The sequence below is a fragment of the Pan paniscus genome, chromosome 1 (assembly GCF_029289425.2).
Source record: "Pan paniscus chromosome 1, NHGRI_mPanPan1-v2.0_pri, whole genome shotgun sequence".
Lineage (NCBI taxonomy): Eukaryota > Metazoa > Chordata > Mammalia > Primates > Hominidae > Pan > Pan paniscus.
In genome coordinates this window covers 203,478,028-203,496,655 of record NC_073249.2, presented here as the reverse complement: position 1 = coordinate 203,496,655, position 18,628 = coordinate 203,478,028, and the positions used below count along the sequence as shown (strand labels likewise).

Genomic DNA, 18,628 nt, shown 5'->3' with positions numbered 1-18,628 from the left:
CAGGTGATCCACCCACCTCAGCCTCCCAAAGTGCTGGGATTACAGGTGTGAGCCACTGTGCCTGGCCGACACCCAGCTAACTTTTGTATTTTTAGTAGAGATGGAGTTTCACCATGTTGGCCAGGCTGGTCTTTGAACTCGGGCCTCAAGTGATCTGTCCACCTCAGCCTCTGAAAGTGCTGAAATTACAGGCATGAGCCACCACGCCCCACCGTGCTCTTCTCAAGTGGAGACAGAAAGCGCTTCCCATCCTTGTAGCTAAGAGTAACTGGGGCCTTCCCCCTCAGAGGTTGGCTGTTTTCCCTCTTTGGGGATGGGTGGATCTGTGTGTAAATGGTTTCCTGGAAATCCCACGCCCAGCAGACTACCCACTCACAGCCAGGAGAGTATTTCCACATCTCAGGCTGGGTGCATGTGACTCCAAATCCCATGTAAAGGAAAGGGCTTGCTTAATAGTTCTGCTCTCAAGTGGGGGCCAGCCCTGAGCAGAGAAGACAAAGACAGAGTGGGATTAATACAAGCTCTGCTGCTTGCTGGCTGCATTTATTCCCCTCTCTGAGCCTTGGTCTTCTCATCTGGAAAACGGAGATTCTTATCTGTACCCAGATGAGGCACAGCATGCAAAAGACTCAGCACATAGAAGACACATGGCAGCTTTTACTGTAGGCCCCTCAAGGCCTCTGTTTTCCCATCTGTAAATGGAGGAAGCAATGGTCTACGGTAAGTTCTCAGGTCCCTTCTGACTCTAAAGTTCTGGGCCCTCCTGAATAGGTAAGACCTCTGGGATAGTGTTCATATACAGAATCTGTCCCTGGGGACCTGTAGAGCAGTTTCTCAACCATGGAACTGATAACATTTTTGGCCAGATGATTCTTTGTTATGGGGGGCTGCCTGGTGGTTTGTATGTTTAGCAGCCTCCCTGACCTCCACCCACTAGCTGCCAGTAGCATCCCCCCAGCTGTGACAACCAGAAATGTCTCCAGACATTGCAGGCTCTGTAGGCTTTTTTTTTTTTTTTAATTTTAAAGAGGGGGTTATTTTTTATTTCCTTAAGCTTTCTTAAGCTTAAGCAAGAGTTTGTAAAGAGTGGTAGAAGTAGGGTAGGAACTGATCCTGTGAACCAGGCCTGAGGGTCAGGACAGACTTCTTTGTGAATCTGAAAAAAAGCAGCAGAGAGGGGAGGTGACGGCTGGGCCTGCAGCATCTCAGCAGCATCTCAGCAGCAGTGCCTGGCAGCTTGCTACGGAATTAGGGAGGGCTGGGCGTGGAAGCTTATGCTTGTAATCCCAGCACTTTGTGAGGCCAAGGTGAGAGGATTGCTTGAGCCCAGAAGTTCGAAACCAGCTTGGGCATCATGGTGAAACCCTGTCTCTACAGAAAAATTTAAAAATGATCCAGGCATGGTGGTGTGTGCCTATAGTCCCAGCTACTCAAAAGGTTGAGGTAGGAGGATCCCTTGAGCCCAAGAAGTCAAGGCTGCAGTGAGCTGTGATTGTGCCACTGCACTCCAGCCTGGGTGACAGAGCAAGACCCTGTCTCTCCAAAAAAAAAAGGAATGAGGGAGACCAAGTGACATCAGGTGGGCTGGGGTAGGGGGAGTCTCCCAGTGTACACTGTTACCATATCTTTCAATAGTCAAAAATGGAAAATAAGTTAAATGTCCATCAGTAGGAAGTAGTTAGACAAATAATAGTATGGCGATATATAGAAATATCATGCAGCTGTTAGAATGAAGATTGGCCAGGTGCAGTGGCTCATGCCTGTAATCCAAGTGCTTTGGGAGGCTGAGGTGGGAGGATCATTTGAGGCCACGAGTTCAAGACCAGCCTGGGCAACATAGCAAGACCCCGTTTCTACTTTAAAACAAAATTTTAAACCATTATCCAGGCATGGTAGCACGGTCCTGTAAGTCCCAGCGACATGGGAGGTTGAGGTAGGAGGATCACTTGAGCCCAGGAGTTCAAGGCTGCAGTGAGCCATGATTGCACCACTGCACCCCAGCCTGGGCAACAGAGTAGACTCTGTCTCAAGAAAAAAAAAAAAGAAGAAGGAATATCTGTACATGTGATCGGCCCTCCATATCTGTGGGTGTAAAGCCTGAGGATATAGGCAGCTGACTAAGGGGCTTTAGCATCCTCAGATTTTGGTATCTGCGGGGGTCCTGGAACAAATCCCCCATGGATAATGAGGGATGACTGTACTGACATGGAAAGATATCTGCTCCAGAGTAAATGGACAAAAAGCAAACCACAATACAGTACAGTGGTTAGAAATGTAGATTCTGGATTTGAATGGCAGCTCCTTCACTTACTTAACCTTTATAAAACTTTCTGAGCTTGTTTCCCCATTTGGAAAATGAGAATAATACTGTAGTCCCCCCTTCTCTGTAGTTTTGCTTTCTGTGGTTTCAGTTATTCATGGTCAACCCCTGTCCAAAAATATTAAATGGAAAATTCCACAAATAAACAATTCATAAGTTTTTTTGTCTTTTTTTTTTTTTTTTTTGAGATGGAATTTTGCTCGTCACCCAGGCTAGAGTGCCATGGCGCCATCTCAGCTCACTGCAACCTCTGCCTCCCAGGTTCAAGCGATTCTCCTGCCTCAGCCTCCCAAGTAGCTGGGATTACAGGCGCCCACAACCACACCCAGCTAATTTTTGTATTTTTAGTAGAGCTGGGGTTTCACAATGTGTTTCAGGCTGGTCTCGAACTCCTGACCTCAGGTGATCTGCCTGCCTCGGCCTCCCAAAGTGCTGGAATTACAGGCATGAGCCACCATGCCCAGCCCAATTTGTAAGTTTTAAATTATGCATCATTATGAGTGGCATGTGAAATCCTCCATCCTTCTGCTCCATCCTGCCTGGAACATCAATCATCCTTTTGTCCAGTGTATTTACACTGTCTATCCAGCAGTCTCCAACATCTTGGCACCAGGGACTGGTTTCATGGAAGACAATATTTCCACGGATAGCAGGGTGGGGGAGGGTGGTTTTGGGATGGAACTGTTCCAGCTCAGATCATCAGGCTTAGATTCTCATAAGGAGCATGCAACCTAGATCCCTGGCATGTGAAGCTCACAATAGGGTTCGTGCTTCTATGAAAATCTAATGCCATGCTGATCTGACAGGAGGCGGAACTCAGGCGGTAATGCTCGCTCGCCTGCCAACGCTCACCTCCTGCTGTTCAGTCCAGGTTCCTAACAGGCCTTGGACCCGTACCAGTCCATGGCCCAGGGGTTGAGGACCCCTGGTCTATACCACCTGCCATTAGTCATTCAGTAGCCTTCTTGGTTATCAGATTAGCTGTTTTACTATTGCAGTGCTTGTGTTCAAGTAACCCTTAGTTTACTTCATAATGGCCCCAGAGTGCAAGAGTAGTGATGCTACTATGTTCTATTTTATTACTATTGTTGTTCATCTCTTACTGTGCTTAATTTTTATCATAGGTACGTATATATAGGAAAAAGCACAGATTACATTTTAATGCCAAAAACTGCCGGAATTACTTTTGCACCAACCTAATGTAAGGTTCAGTATCATCTTCAGTTTCAAGCATCCACTGGGGGTCTCGGAACGTATCCCCCAAGGATAAGGGGGAACCACTGTAATGACATCTAGTCCTTGGATAATATAATGCATAGGAAACAGTACAGTTCCTGGCATATGGCAAGCCCTCAATGAATGGTAGGATTATGATGATTCAAGTGATGGCAATGATGACAGAGTAGTAAATACTGGTGATCCCTTTTAGATAATTTTTTTCAGCATATGGTACTTTCTTCTTTCTTTCTTTTATTTTTTGAATGCTAGTAGAGATTAAAAGATGCTACTTAACTCAGGGTGTAGATAAGCCGTGAAGTACACAACTTTGTCAATGTACTTCAGCTTTGACAAAATGTACACAGCTGTGACAAAATGGCTTTGTCAATTATCACAGTTCTGTCCCTCAGCCTCAGCTAAGATAATTCATAGAGATTTTCCCTACAAAGTCTGACATAGTCATTCTGAGATGACCTAATAGCTGGGGAGTGCTTTTCTTCCCCTATAAAATAACAAGTCCCATTCCTTCCCTATCCTCAAAGGATCACCAACATTTTTAAAACATTTCAAATGTTAGAAACATTTTTCTGTCTTATGAGTGGAATTGCAATAGAAGGAATGAAATGAAATAGTGGGTGAAAGTACTTAAATGCTAGTTACTAAGACCGAGATCATTGCAGAAGGAGACTACAGCAACAGTCCAGTGTTATTCATGGGATGGGTACAGGTACTCCTGGTGCAGGCAGGAAAGTATTTAAATACCACACACCCACCAACCTTGAAACCTTGAGCCACGCTTAGGTGGCAGGGATTCCTCACTACTTACCTATAAATTGGGAATAACAATAGCAGCTTTCCCTGCCAGGGAGAATAAATCTGGTAATAGATGCAAAGACCTTACTCCACTGCCTGGCACAAAGGAAACTCTAAAGTAGAAGCTGCTATTATTACTAATTATTATTATTATTCTTTTTAGAGACAAGGTCTAGCTCTGTCTCCCAAGCTGGTCTCAAATTTCCTGGCCTTAAGCAATCCTCCTGCCTCAGCCTCCCAAGTAGCTGAGATTACAGTCATTAGCCACCATGTGTGACTTCTAAATATATGTATTATATTTATTATATATGTATTATTATTATCAATTTTTTAAATAGAGGCAAGGTCTCACTATGTTGCCCAGGCTGGTTTCGAACTCCTGAGCCCAAGTGATCCTCCTGTCTTGGCCTCCCAAAGTGCTAGGATTACAGGCTCCTAGTTATAATTTTTAGGCCCAGGCACTCTGCTAGGCCCTTCACATGTTAAAATGATAGCCCCATAAGGCAGGATCATTATCCCATTTTATAGAAGAGGAGCCTGTGGCTGAGATAAGTCACTTGTCCAAGTCACACAGCTGTTAAGTGGTGGGGCCAGGAGTTGAACCCAGGACTGGCTGGTGCCTAAGCCTTAGGGGCAGCCCAAGCAACCAACACTGTGACTCAGGTTTGTTCCATTCCTCCTTCCCTGCCTCATTCCTGCGAGCTGCTGACAGTCACACTGTTTATTTTCTGAGAGATAACAGTCTCTCTCAGAACAGGGACCATTTTACAGATGATGAAGCTGAGATCCAGAGAAGGAAAATGGCTTGCACAAGATTAAAAGCTGGCTAGGGTAAATGCTACCAGCAGATGTGTGGGTTTCTGCCTGTCAATCTCTTCCTGTGTTATTCTGGTCCTAGTTCTGGCTCATATAGGTAGTCAATAAATACTTGCTGAACTGAAGTGCTGAGTGCTTTATATGCACCGTGCTTATTCGTCGCCGCATTGACCCTGAAAGGTATTACTGTCCCTATTGTACAGATGAGGAAACAGACCTGTACATGGAACTGCCTAGATAAATTTGGCCTCTGTACAGGGCCCGGGATGCCTTTCTCAGCAGCCCCACGTGGAGAGGTAATCCTCCTCCTGTATGAACAGCCAGGGGTGAAGCTCCCAGTGGTATTTGACAGATGCTATCAGGGCCCTGGGCCCTTCCAGCTGCTGCTCAGACTTGTTTGGTAGGAATGTGGTGAAATTACATAGGAACTTACGGCTCACGCATATCTGGCTACACCTGGAGCCCATATGAAAAGGAGTGTACAGTCACCCGTGCCAAGACATTAGCTCAAACTATGTGGCTCCATGGTGGGAGCCAGGAGACCACGTGGCAGAAATAGCACTAGACTCAGAAGCCCTGGGTTCTAGTCCAGGTCCTATCGATAACTCACCGAATAACCTCAGCCAAGCCCCCTTTCCCATCAACTAAATGGAGTCTGGCCTGTAAATGAAATCCTACAGGAAGGCTCAATATAGAAACCTAGGAAAAGCAGACCTGCTTTGGGAAGGTCAGCAGAGTACAGCTTATTATTTCCATTTGGTAGACGATCCCCGAAAGTCTAACGGCTTAGTTAAGGTAACTCAGGAAGAAGAGGGCCATGTGGCCCCACAGCAAATCATGAAGACAAGGTCAGCCTGTGCCCTCACTACCCGTCCCTGGGCCTCCAGTGAGAGCAGATGGCCGTGCCCCATCACAGGCAGGGATAGGGCCCCACAGGGATGGCCACACAGTGTCTACACCCTTCATCACAGGATCTATGCCCACAGCTGGGGCTGGAGATGCTTGTGCAGGGACAAGATGTGACCTTGCCTCAGACTTGGAGCGGTGCCATGGCTCTGGGAGCTGAGGGAACAATAAAAAGCTCCAGGATCTACTTCTTGAAATTGATCCTGCAGAAATAATTATGAGTAGGGACAAATATTTAAATCCAAGGATGCTTCTCCAATGACAGGAACAGATTAAATACATAATGGCTTATGCAGGTTTTGGCACACCCGTTTGATTGATGTTGTGGAAGAATATGTAATGGTGTACAAAGATGGCCACAATGTATTTTTTGAATGAAAAAAGCAGATTACAAAACAGTATGTTGTTATGATCTCATTTTTATAAAAACATTTCTTCATACATAGAAAAATAAATGTTAAAATGTTAATATTTTAGGCTTGAAAATTAAGAATTTTTCTCCTATTTTTGGGTAGTTTCTCCCCATCCCACCTTTTTTTTTTAATGATGAAAACTGCAATGTTACCCAGACCTTGTAAAAAAAAAAATTCAAACAACAGAGAGTATTATCCGCCTGCCATAACCCTAAGCCTCTGCTAAGGATGATTAATTTTTTTTCTTCTTTTACTTCTCCATATTTTCAAAATTATTCATAATAAGCATAAATTGCTTTGGCAAAATGCAAGAGAAAACAAAATTTTACAAAAAAGCACAAACAATGCTCTACAGTATGGGCCTGGCTGGGCAGAGGGCAAAGGCTGGGATCTGGACAGACTCCTCATAAGACAGAGCCCAAGGACTCTCTGCCCAGGAGGAATTGGCCACTGGTTGCCTGAGGCTCCTTCTTTCCCCATGATGTCCCAGTAGCTGGTGAGACATCTGGAGTATCGTGTGGTGTGCACAGGACACAGAAAGCCATTTCCTTCTCTAGATATACCAACTGACACTGAGGAACGAGGAGCAAGGGGCATAAACCCCAGTTCTGCCTCTGCCAAGCTGTGGGGCCTTGGGCAAGTGACTTAACCTCTCTGAGTCCTCCTGTGGTAATTGTGATACTAATACCTCTCTCTCACATGACAGGGTGACTGTGAAGATTAAATGGCCAGCACGCGGAGGTGTTTGGTCAGTGCTAGCTCCTTCCCATCCCTGCCCATGTCTGGCACCACTGAGCAGATGGGACTCTGAGAGCAGCATCCTGAGGTCCCTTCACAATAGCTCCTTTGGTGGTCTCGTGGCCCAGTCCCCAGAATCCAGTCAGGTCTGGGTATAAACAATCTGCTGTAAATGCCTCTACAGAGCCAGATGTCACCCAATTCTGGATGACATGTCTCGGCAGCATTTAGGTTCTTCCCTATCCAGCCTAAGTGCTACTCTCCCAGACAAACGACCCTGGCTGTGGCCACTTACATTTTGGCTTCATAGTCCTTCCATGCCTTCTCCAGCTGCTTTTTGGAATCCTGTGGGTTAAAAAAGGACAATTTGCCCAGAGGGAAGCTGGAGCACTGGAATAAACAGTATGCTCTGCTGCCTGTAAGAGGACCTGCTAGTGTGCTCCCCTGAGCTGCTCAGAGCCCTTCTCTAACCAGCCCCTGCCCCCACAGTCCTGCTGCAAACCTGCCCCCACCAAACAGGCTCAGCTGACCCCATTTCTCAGAGCTAAGGCCCTCCTCCCAGCAGACCTTCTCCTCCCCAGAGATGCCAAGAATCAGTCAGGTTTGGTGGGCCATGGCTTGGGGTGTGAAGAGATCTTTGGGCTCTACCCTGAGTCCTCTTGCTCAGAAGAGAGATCAGTCATGACCATGAGGATGGGAGGATGAAGGCCAAATTCCCCCTGCCTAACTTTAGCCCAGCATTTTCTCCTGCCTGGTGCTAGATCATCCTCTTAGAGCAAGGGTACAGGTCAAGGAACATGCACAGAGAGGTTGAAAAGTCTACCCCAGGCCATACAGCAAACCAGGGAGACCTGACTACCCCCCGCCTAGCTTGCCTAAGCCTCATCCAGCCAGGCTGCTCACACCCTTCTGAACAACCCCGAGACTCCCAAGGTGAAAAAGCTGCCTATCTGGTTTGTGTGGTTAGCAGGCTGGTGCCACGCTGGCAGCCTAGGGCAGGGAGGGAACCCTCTTGGGGGAGCACGGCTCCTCCCCTGGGCCGTCTGGGGCAGATTGCCCAGGGAGATTATTCTGTCACCTTCTTTGAGCTCCACTCTGCATCCAGCCAAGGGCTGCCAGGCACAGAGAGAGCAGCTCGAGTATGGGATTCAGGATCCCTGGATTCCCACATGGGCTCTCTACTTCCTAGTTATGTAAACCATCAGCAGGTTACCTAACTCCCTTGGCCTCGAATTTCAACTGCAAAATGGGGATGAGTGTACCCACAAAGCCTACCTCATAGGATGGTTGTAAGATTTACATGAGATGTTTCACACAAGGGGCCTGGCAGACAGCAGGTCAGTCATCCTAGGCTGACCCGAGCCAGGTCCTCCAGACCTCCCCAGGCTCATCACTCCCGCTAAGACAGCCCCTTCACCTGGCCTCCACCCTCAGTCCAGCCCTGCCCCCCAACAGTCTCCTGCCCACCCCTCTTTTACTCTGTCCCACCACCACTCCCAGCATGGAGACTCACCTGTCGACCGTCCCTCAGCTGCCCCTTCATCAGACTGTCCAGGGGGAAAGAGACAATGTTGTTCAAGTTCTGAATCTGGAAAAAACAGAGACGTCCATTCCCGCCTCAGGTGACCGGCATCCAGCCCCTAGGGATTCGGGGTACAGTGAAGCATCACTTGGCAAAGAGAGCAGCGGGGAAGGGAAGTAGGGGAGAGGAAAAGATGTTATCAAAGAGATGACAGCCAAGTAAGGGGGACCGTCATGGCAGGAGTGCTGAGCCTTGGGGGGGGACTAGAGGATCCAGCTCTGGGGTCTGCTTAGGATGGCTGACCTGCTGCCCGCCAGGCTTCCTGTGTGAAAGGGGGCAGGAGGGGAGGCCGAGGTGTGTCGGAGTGAGCCCCTTCCCTGATGGCTCCAGCCTCATCGCTGCACTGCTCCAGCAGCATCCCACAGTCAATCTCTCCCCTGTTCCTCGCCAGGAGCAGCCTCCCTTCTCCTCTCTGACTCTCTCAAGTTGACCTGTAGTGCACGTCTGTTGTTCTGGGCTGGCTAACGCTTCAGAGCCTCCCCTATTAATGGTCATAGAACCCCCTTTCCTGTGGGGAACTCCTCCTCTGTGGTCAGATGGGGTAAACGCAGAAGTCAGATCTGAGCAGGGCACCCCAGCCCCAGGATAGAGGGACTGGATAGGGAACAGGCACGCACCCAAGCCAGCCAATCACAATCCTCGCTGGGATTTTTCTGCCTAAGTTGTGGGAGAAAGACCATCTTTATTCTGGTAAGATGGGCATCTGGGCCTGCTGGGCTATCCCGTCCACTGAGCAGAGACAGAGAAACTACCTTAAGAGGAAAGGATAGAGCCTAAGCCAGCTGCGCCCCTGGACTTCTCATTACAGGGGCTAATGAATTCCCTTTTAAAAATTTAACCTAGTTTGAGTTGGGTTTCTGTGATTTCGCAACCTAAAGAGGCCTAATATTTCAACCAGCTTCCAAGGTACAGCTTGGGTCTCTCCTCCTCCAGGAAGCCTCTCCTGGCTACTCCTCCCACCTGGTCTATGCTGATCTCCCCTTTTCTGAACCATGGCAGCACTAGGCCTCTGACACCAGCTGCTGGGTCCTTGAGTTTGTGCCATGCTGCTGGTATTTCTTGATACTAGTCCACACCCTAGTTTTTCTCTCCCCCACTAGACTGTGGCTCTCTGAGGCAGTCTGACACTTTCCTGTGTCACCAACCCCTGGTACAATGTCCACTAGACAGCAGACCCCCAGGAAACACTAGTTTGACTGAAACAGGGAGAGAAGAGGTGAAGACAAAGAAGTACACTAATTCAATTGAACTCAAACACTATTTTTTTTTTTTTGAGACAGGGTCTTGCTTTGTCACCCAGGCTGGAGCACAGTGGTGTGATCACGCTCACTACAGCCTCGACTTCCCCCAGGCTCAACTGATCTTCCTACTTCAGCATCCCAAGTAGCTGGGACCACAGGCATACGCCCCCACACCTGGCATTTTTTTTTTTTTTTTTTTTTTTTGAGATGGAGTCTCGCTCTGTCACCCAGGCTGGAGTGCAGTGGCATGATCTCAGCTCACTGCCACCTCCGCCTCCCGGGTTCAAGTGATTCTCCTGCCTCAGCCTCCTGAGTAGCTGGGATTACAGGCACCTGCTACCACACCCAACTAATTTTTGTATTTTTTAGCAAAGACAGTTTCACCATGTTGGCCACGCTGGTCTCGAATCTCTGACCTCAAGTGATCCGCCCACCTTGGCCTCCCAAAGTGCTGGGATTACAGGCGTGAGCCACCGCACCCGGCAATTTTCATACTTTTGTAGAGTCAGAGTCTCACTACATTGCCCAGGCTGGTCTAGAGCTTCTGGGCTCAAGCGATCCACACACCTCAGGCTCCTAAACCACTGGGATTAAGGTATGAAATGTTGCACCCAGCCTCAAACACTGTTAAAGGCTTTTTACATGCAGGACAGTGTACGAGGCACAGCTATGCCAAGAGCTATAACAATGATAGATTTTATTAGGCTGGTGCAAAAGTAATTGCTGTTTTGCCATTAATATAATATTAGCCAACATTTACTGAGCGCTTACCATAAAGTAGGCACTAACTTGCTTAATCCTCATTACCACTCTGTGAGGTAGGCAGCATTATTATCCCAGTTTCACAGATGAGAGACCTGGGGCTTGGGCAGACTGAGTGACTTGACCTAGTAAGCAGCAGAGTGAAGATTCCAAGCTGGAGTCTAGGTCCAAGGTTGGGTGCTTAACCACTGAGCACACTGCCTCTCGAGGATGATGTGGCCCCTGCCAACCAGGGAGGATGCTGGGTAGGACTGGAGCCACAAGAGCTGGTCCAGTGCCATGGAGCCTGGAGGGAGATGAGAGGCTTTCCTGGGAGGCAGTGTAGCCAGGCTTATGCTTGGACTCTGGAGCCAGACAACCTGGGTTCAAACCGAACCGTGTGACCTCGGGCAAGCTGCTTAACCTTGAGGTCCTAGTTTCCTAGCCTGTAAGGTGGAGACAACAGTCACACCAGCCCCACAGAGCTGTGCATCTGGATCGAATGAGTGAACACATGAACTAGTGAGAACTGTGCCTGCACATGGGAAGAGCTGCTGTCACAGGGTGGCCTTGAGGAGAGGACTTGAAGGACCAGAGAGGAGGCAGTCACCAAGGAGGCCATCGGGAAGCAACCGAGGCCACTGGGTCATGTACAGGGGCTGAGAGGCTTGTGGAGGCAGGGACAGGTCCTGGGATTTAAGTACGAAGCAGATGTGGATTGGGAAAGCAGAGGACAAAGAGGGAGTGAGGAGAGGAGGAGGCGGTGGCAGCGGTGGTGGTGGCAGTGGCAGCAGTAGTGGTATAAAGGTAGGAACCCCCGAGCCTGTCTCTCCTTTATCCCAAAGCTCCTCCAGGGAACCCTCCCTTGCACGGGGCTCTTCCCTGCTGTGAGACCCCCTCTGCTCCTGGGTGAAGAGAAGGAGAACAGAGAGAAGAGTTAGTTGGGTAAGAAGCCAGAGAGAAAGGAGGATTATCCAAAAGAAGAGTCAGGGCTGGAAAGGGACCTCAGGTCTGAACTCAGGTCAGAGATCAAGGGCAAACTGGGAGAAGGAAGGAAACGGACCCTTTCCCAGTCAGGTTCTTAAGACCACTAGATTTACCCTGAGTCTGGGCAAGGAAGAGACAGGGGCCTCACCAGGTTCTTGAAGAGCGCAGCAACCTCGCGGGTGAACACGCCCAAGTTTAGGAAGCCTGTGGACAGCTCATGGCTGTTCTGGGACAGGTGGCTGTTGCCTAAGGATTCCACGGCCTCTCGGTACTGCTCTTCATTCTCCACATGGCCTGTGGAGGTACAGACGGGAGCTTGGAGTTAGCTCCAGGCTGGGGCTGGGAGAGGGGCTTCCTGACCAGGCGGGGCACCCAGCAGGCTCACTTACCAAGGCCGGAGCTATGGATTGCCCGCACAGCCTTCTTTATTCTCTGCAGGATGGCTTGGTCTCCTTCCAAGATCTGGAAGCAAATGTGGACAGAGGTTCAGGGATGCCAAGCTGGAATAGGGTGCTTCCTTCAGGAACGCTGTCTCTATGATTTCCACCCCCCCACCGCCCTCCAAACAAATACATTGAGTTTTGCTGTCCTCTGGAACTTATCCCTAGGGTCTTCCTGTTTACCCCACCAAACAAAAAACCACACAGAAACCACAGACCAGTCACACCACTCCAAGAAGACCACAGACTTTTCTCCCTGAATCCAATGCAACGTAAATGTAGTGAGTCAAAGGTATGTGGCATGACAGGGTGTGCCAGGCCTGGGTTTGAATCTTGCCTCTGGCAGTAGCTGGTGTGTCCGTTAGATAAATCTGTTAACTTCTCTGAGCCTTGAGTGCCTTGTCTACAAAATGGGGATGATACTAGGGGACTTGTGGAGTTGCTGAGAAGATGAATGATTTGTAAATATGTACAAAATGCTGAGCAAAAGGCCAGAGGGGAGAACACACACATCTCTATGTTCCCTTAAGATACAAAGCAGGGGACACTTGTTCACCAAACCCCAGGCTCAATAAACAGTTATGTCAGGACAAGGAGGAAGAGGCCAGGATGCTATGGGTGAGCAGAGAGGGGTTGGAGGCATTCAGTTACCTGAGTCTGGGGAGATGGCAGAGGGTGGCGGGAGCACACTCCATCACCACTGGGGAGAACTGGAGAGACAACACCAGATAACCCCAAAGCCCAGAGGCTGCAGAACAAACATCAGAATGTGGGAAAGGCCAGAGATGTGATGGCAAGAAGCAAGTCTCACATGCCCCAAGCAGGCTCAGCCTAGATGGGAAACACTCCCCCTTTCAGTGGGGCGTGGAAGTTGACAACCTCATGAAATCCTTGCGAAATGCACAGTTAACTTGGAAAGCACAGAATGTCGAGCTGGAAGGGGCCCATAGATGAGAAAACTGAAGCCAAGAGATGGGAGGCCCTTACCCAGAGACACATGGTGGGGAAGCCACAGAGCTGGACTTCCCGGGTGCAACAGAACAGTGTTCCATCCATGTACCACAGCCCCACCCTGACCCCAGCCCAGCTGTTCTTCCCAGTGACAAAAATAAAATGGGATCAGAGTCTGATTTCCAGAGTTACATGACAAGAGTTAGTAAACACATTGGAAATGGTACTGCCAAAGATTCAAAATGATACCCACAGGAGAACATGCATAGGGCAGAACTCAGAGGCAATGTGGAGTGTTCTCAGAGGCCGGTGGCATGTGGGAAGCCTCTGGAGGAAGGGGGGTCTAGTTATGAAGCTCAGCTCCACTACTCGGGGGCTATGTGACCTTGAACAAGTTGCCTATTTTTTTTGAGACCAAGTTTTGCTCTTGTTGCTCAGGCTGGAGTGCAGTTGCACAATCTTGGCTCACTGCAACCTCTGCCTGCCAGGTTCAAGCAATTCTCCTGCCTCAGCCTTCTGACTAGCTGGGATTACAGGTGCCCACCACCTGGCTAATTTTTTGTATTTTTAGTAGAGACGGGGTTTCATTGTGTTGGCCAGGTTGGTCTCAAACTCCTGACCTCAAGTGATCCACCCGCTTCGGCCTCCCAAGGTGCTGGGATTACAGGCATGAGCCACCGTGCCCGGGCACAAGTTGCCTATTCTTTCTGAGCTTCCTGATTAGCCATGTGTAAAATGGGGAAATCGATGCCTACCTCTCAGGGTTGGTGTGAGGGCTATATGTATGAGAGGATGCAAATTCAGGATTTAGCTTGGTGCTAGGCATGGAGTATGTTCAAAATGAACAGCACCTGTGATCGTTATCATCAGCTGCTGCTGATGCTAGGAAGGTCTGCCAAGTTCCAGGTACTTTTCCTACAGGGGCTAGAAATCTAACATTCTCCTCCTCGGGTGTGAACTTGAGACACTTTCATATTTGAGATCCGTGGAGGCCCATCCCAGGGCTGAAGAAAGAAAACAAAAGAATCAGGAAGATTAAGGAGAGGGCATCATATTTGAGTTGGTTAAAACATGAGGCTGGGCATGGTGGCTCATGCCTATAATCCCAGCACTTTGGGAGGCAGAAACAGGAGGATCACTTGAGGCCAGGAGTTCAAGACCAGCCTAGGCAATATAGTGAGACCTTGTCTCTACCGAAAAGAAAAAATAAATAAATTAGCTGGGTGTGGTGGGGTGCACCTGTAATTCCAGCACTTGGGGAGGCCAAAGCAGGAGGATCACTTGAGCCAAGGAGTTCAAGACCAGCCTGGGCAGCTTGGCGAAACCCCATCTCCATGTGGTGGCATGCGCCTATAGTCCCAGCTACTTGGGAGGCTGAGGTGGGAGGATCACCTGAGCCTGGGGAGGTCAAAACTGCAGTGAGCCCTGATTGCACCACTGCACTCCAGCATGGGTGACAGAGGGAGCCCTGTCTCAAAAAGCAAAGCAAACAAACAAAAAACAACCAAAATGTTTCTTACTAAAGAGACAAAGAGGTGGAGGGGAGAACATTTCTTTCTAAACTGGCCAACAGAAAAAGAAAAAAAAAAAGAGGCAAGAACATGGCCACCTCTATGGTTCCCCAAAATCCAGATGGGGAAACAGAAGCATGTGTTTACCAAATCCCTTGATCCCCATCTTGAAACCTGGAAAGCTAAAAGGTGAGTAATTTAAGGAGCTATGATTTCGCTCTAAAAGACAATTCAGGTTAAAGATATGAACAACTGGGCCAGCACAGTGGCTCACGCCTGTAATCCTAGCACTTTGGGAGGCCAAGGCAGTGGATCACCTGAGGTCAGGAGTTCAAGACCAGCCTGACCAACATGGCAAAACACTGTCTCTACTAAAAATACAAAAATTAGCTGGGCGTGGTGGTGCACACCTGTAATCCCAGCTACTCAGGAGGCTGAGGAAGGAGAATCTCTTGAACCTGAGAGGTGGAGGTTGCAGTGAGCTGAGATGGTACCACTGCACTCCAGCCTGCACAATGGGAGTGAGACTCCATCTCAAAAAAAAAAAAAAAAAAAAGATATGAACAATTTCCAAAAAAATTTCCAAAATCCCTAGAGGGCAGATCCATGTACCTAGCACACAGAAGGTGCTCAATAAATGTTTACCTAAATGAATGATGGTTTGCAAAGTCCTGGGACATGGACCTGAGAGGAGTATGTTCATGCTCTAGATACATTCTGAGGAGTCTTCCCATCCCATGACACCCATTTTCTGAAAACTGCCCTCCCTTCCTCTGGAGGTGGGCCCCTGCAGCCTTGTTTGTTCTAGCCAGAGTCGACAGACACCTGGTTCAAGCTAAACCAATCAGATTCTCTCTCCCACCTAACCCAAGCTGGACCAATCAGATTCTCTCTCCAAGGACTTTGGAATTGGGCTCTGGAAAGCTAGTTGACTGACTGAAATGCTAAAGCTGGGATGTCCTTCCTGCCACATGCAGAGAGAAAAGAACAGGGCAGATGTGTGGAAAGACATGAACAAGCCCCACACCGCCACAGCAAGGCAGAAGAGGAAGAGTGGTGCTGGTTTCTGGCAACTTTCCAGATGCTACCTCTTCAGAGGCAACCTCCACACATTATGTCTTTGGTGAAATTCCATGAAATACCCCTGAATCCACCCAACGAAGTTCCTTTAAGCAAGTTTGAGAAGATTTCCCTTCCCTGTAGTGTGGCAGAGATCACTGGGTGGCTCCCAGTGTCCATTCTCTCTTCTTCCTTCACAAGAAACCTGACTTTTCAGATGGCCACTTGGCGACCTAGAATAAAGACTACATTTCCTACCTTGCAGCTAACTGTGGTCATGGGACTAAGTCCTGGCCATGGAATATAATATTTTAATTGTTAACTTCCAAAAAGTATCTTACAAAGAAGGGAGATAACCCCCAAACTCATCAAGTTGTATACACTGACTATGTATAGCTTTTTACATGTCAATCCTACCTCAATAAAGTGGCTTTAAAAAAATGAAAAATAAAAAGGAAGGGAGGGACTACACACCTGTTAGAATGGCCAAAATCCAAAACACTGACAACACCAAATACTGGCAAAGGGAGGCCGGGCACGGTGGTTCACGCCTATAATCCCAGCACTGTGGGAGGCTGAGGCTGGTGGATCACTTGAGGCCAGGAGTTCAAGACCAGCCTGGCAAACATGGTGAAACCCTGTCTCTACTAAAAATACAAAAATTAGCCAGGTGTGGTGGCACACCGCTGTAGTCCCAGCTACTTGGGAGGCTAAGGCAGGAGAATCATTTGAACCTAGGAGGCGGAGGATGCAGTGAGCTGAGACAGTGCCACTGCACTCCAGCCCAGGTGACAGAGTGAGACTCCATCTCAAAAACAAACAAACAAACAAACAAAAAAAACACACACACACAAATAAAAAATAAATAAATAAATAACCCCAAAACACAAATACTGACAAAGATGTGGAGCAACAGAAACTCCCATTGTTGGTGGGAATGCAAAATGGTACAGCCACTTTGGAAGACAGTTTGACAGTTTCTTAACTAAACGTACTCTTGCCAAATGAGTCAGCAATCATACTCCTTCATATTTTCTCAATGAGTTGAAAACGTATACATACCTGCACACGGATGTTTACATCAGCTTTATTCATAATTACCAAAATTTGGAAACAACCAAGATGTCCTTCAGTAGGTGAATGGATAAAGAAATTGTCATGCATCCAGAGAGTGAAATATTATTCATCACTGAAAAGAAATGAGCTATCAAACCATGAAAAGATGCAGAGGAAAGTTACATGCACATCACTAAGTGAAAGAAGCCAATTTGAAAAGGCTACTACATGATTTCAACTATATGATATTCTGGAAAAGGCAAAACTATGGAGACAGTAAAAAGATCAGTGGTGGCCAGGGATGGGGGTAGCGAGGAGGAACAGGTGAAGCACAGAGGGTTTTTAGGGCAGGGAAACATTTCTGTATGATGCTATAATGGTGGATACATGGAATTATACACTTGTCCAATCCCACAGAATGTACAACACTAAGAGTGAACCCTAATGTAAACTATGGACTTTTGGTGATGATGTGTCAGTGTATGGTCATTGAAACAAATGTACCACTCTGGTAAGAGCTGTTGACAGAGGGGGAGGCTGTGTGTATATGGTAACTCTATGTACTTCCTGCCCAATTTTGCTGTGAACCTAAAACTGCTCTAAAAAATAAAGTCGATTTTTTTTAATTTAGAAAAAAAGGGCCTGGGGTGGGGTGGCTCACGGCTGTAATCCCACACTTTGGGAAGCTGGGGCAGGAGGATCGCTTGAGCCTAGGAGTTCGAGGCCTGCCTGGGCAACATAGTGAGAGTCTGTCTCTACAAAAAATTAAAAACCAGGCATGGGGCATGGGCCTATAATTCCAGCTACTCAGGAGGCTGAGGTGGGAGGACTGTTTGACCCCAGGGAGTTGAGGCTATAGTGAGCTGTGATCGTGCCACTGCACTCCAGCCTGGGCAACAGAGCAAGACCCTGTCTCAAACGCCCCCCCCCCACAAAAAAAAAAAACAAAAGAAAAAAGGGGAATGCAAGGGTACCCTCTGTCACCCCTTTCTTCTGGCTACAATGTGCTGGCGACGTCTAGAGCTCAGGCAGCAATCCTGGACCATGAAGTAGAAGCCATTTGTTATGGATGGCGGAGCAACAAGATATCAGCCTTGTCCCTAGTGATTAGGAAACTACCCTAGCAGCCCCAGTCTACTTATCTGTGGAATTCTTTAATATGAAAGAGAAATCTCTTATTTGAGCCACTGTTATACTGGGTATTCTGCCACTCGTGGCTGAAACTAGCTCTAACTGGTAAAGGGAGACAAGTCACCCGAATCACTCACAGACTGTTTTTCTTTTCTTTTTTTTTTTTTGAGATGGAGTCTCGCTTTGTAGCCCAGGCTGGAGTGCAGTGGCACAATCTCGGCTCACTGCAAGCTCTGCCTCCCGGGTTCACGCCATTCTCCTGACTCAGCCTCCCGAGTAGCTGGGACTATAGGCGCCCGCCACCACGCCCGGCTAATTTTTTGTATTTTTTAGTAGAGACGGGGTTTCACCGTGTTAGCCAGGATGGTCTCGATCTCCTGACCTCATGATCCGCCTGCCTCGGCCTCCCAAAGTGCTGGGATTACAGGCGTGAGCCACCGCGCCCGGCCACAAACTGTTTTTCGATGCCCTTGTCAGACATCTATCAGGAAACAGCTTCCCAGCCAGATACCATTCCCGTCCCTACTGCTCTTGGCAGCCAAGTTCACATGGCTGTTTATTCATTCAATTAGTTATTGAGTGCCCACTACACCCTGTGTAAAAAAGACACAATCTCAGCCGGGCACGGTGGCTCACACCTGTAATCCCAGTACTTTGGGAGGCTGAGGCTGGCAGATCATGAAGTCAAGATCGAGACCATCCTGG

The 18,628-nt window shown here is 48.3% G+C and overlaps 1 protein-coding gene across 8 annotated transcripts in view; it reads right to left on the bottom strand.

The window, feature by feature from the left end:
- The window catches only part of ASAP3 (ArfGAP with SH3 domain, ankyrin repeat and PH domain 3), a 56,271-nt gene that overhangs the window by 15,574 nt on the left and 22,069 nt on the right, over positions 1–18,628 (bottom strand). For all 8 annotated transcript variants that reach the window (XM_055096588.2, XM_008963114.4, XM_008963115.4 and 5 more), the window contains exons 2-5: positions 12,165–12,237; positions 11,924–12,069; positions 8,738–8,812; positions 7,520–7,569 (exon numbers count right to left, since the gene is read on the bottom strand). In XM_055096588.2, the coding sequence (XP_054952563.1) occupies positions 7,520–7,569; positions 8,738–8,812; positions 11,924–12,069; positions 12,165–12,237 (344 nt within the window). The remainder of the gene's footprint in view (positions 1–7,519; positions 7,570–8,737; positions 8,813–11,923; positions 12,070–12,164; positions 12,238–18,628) is intronic.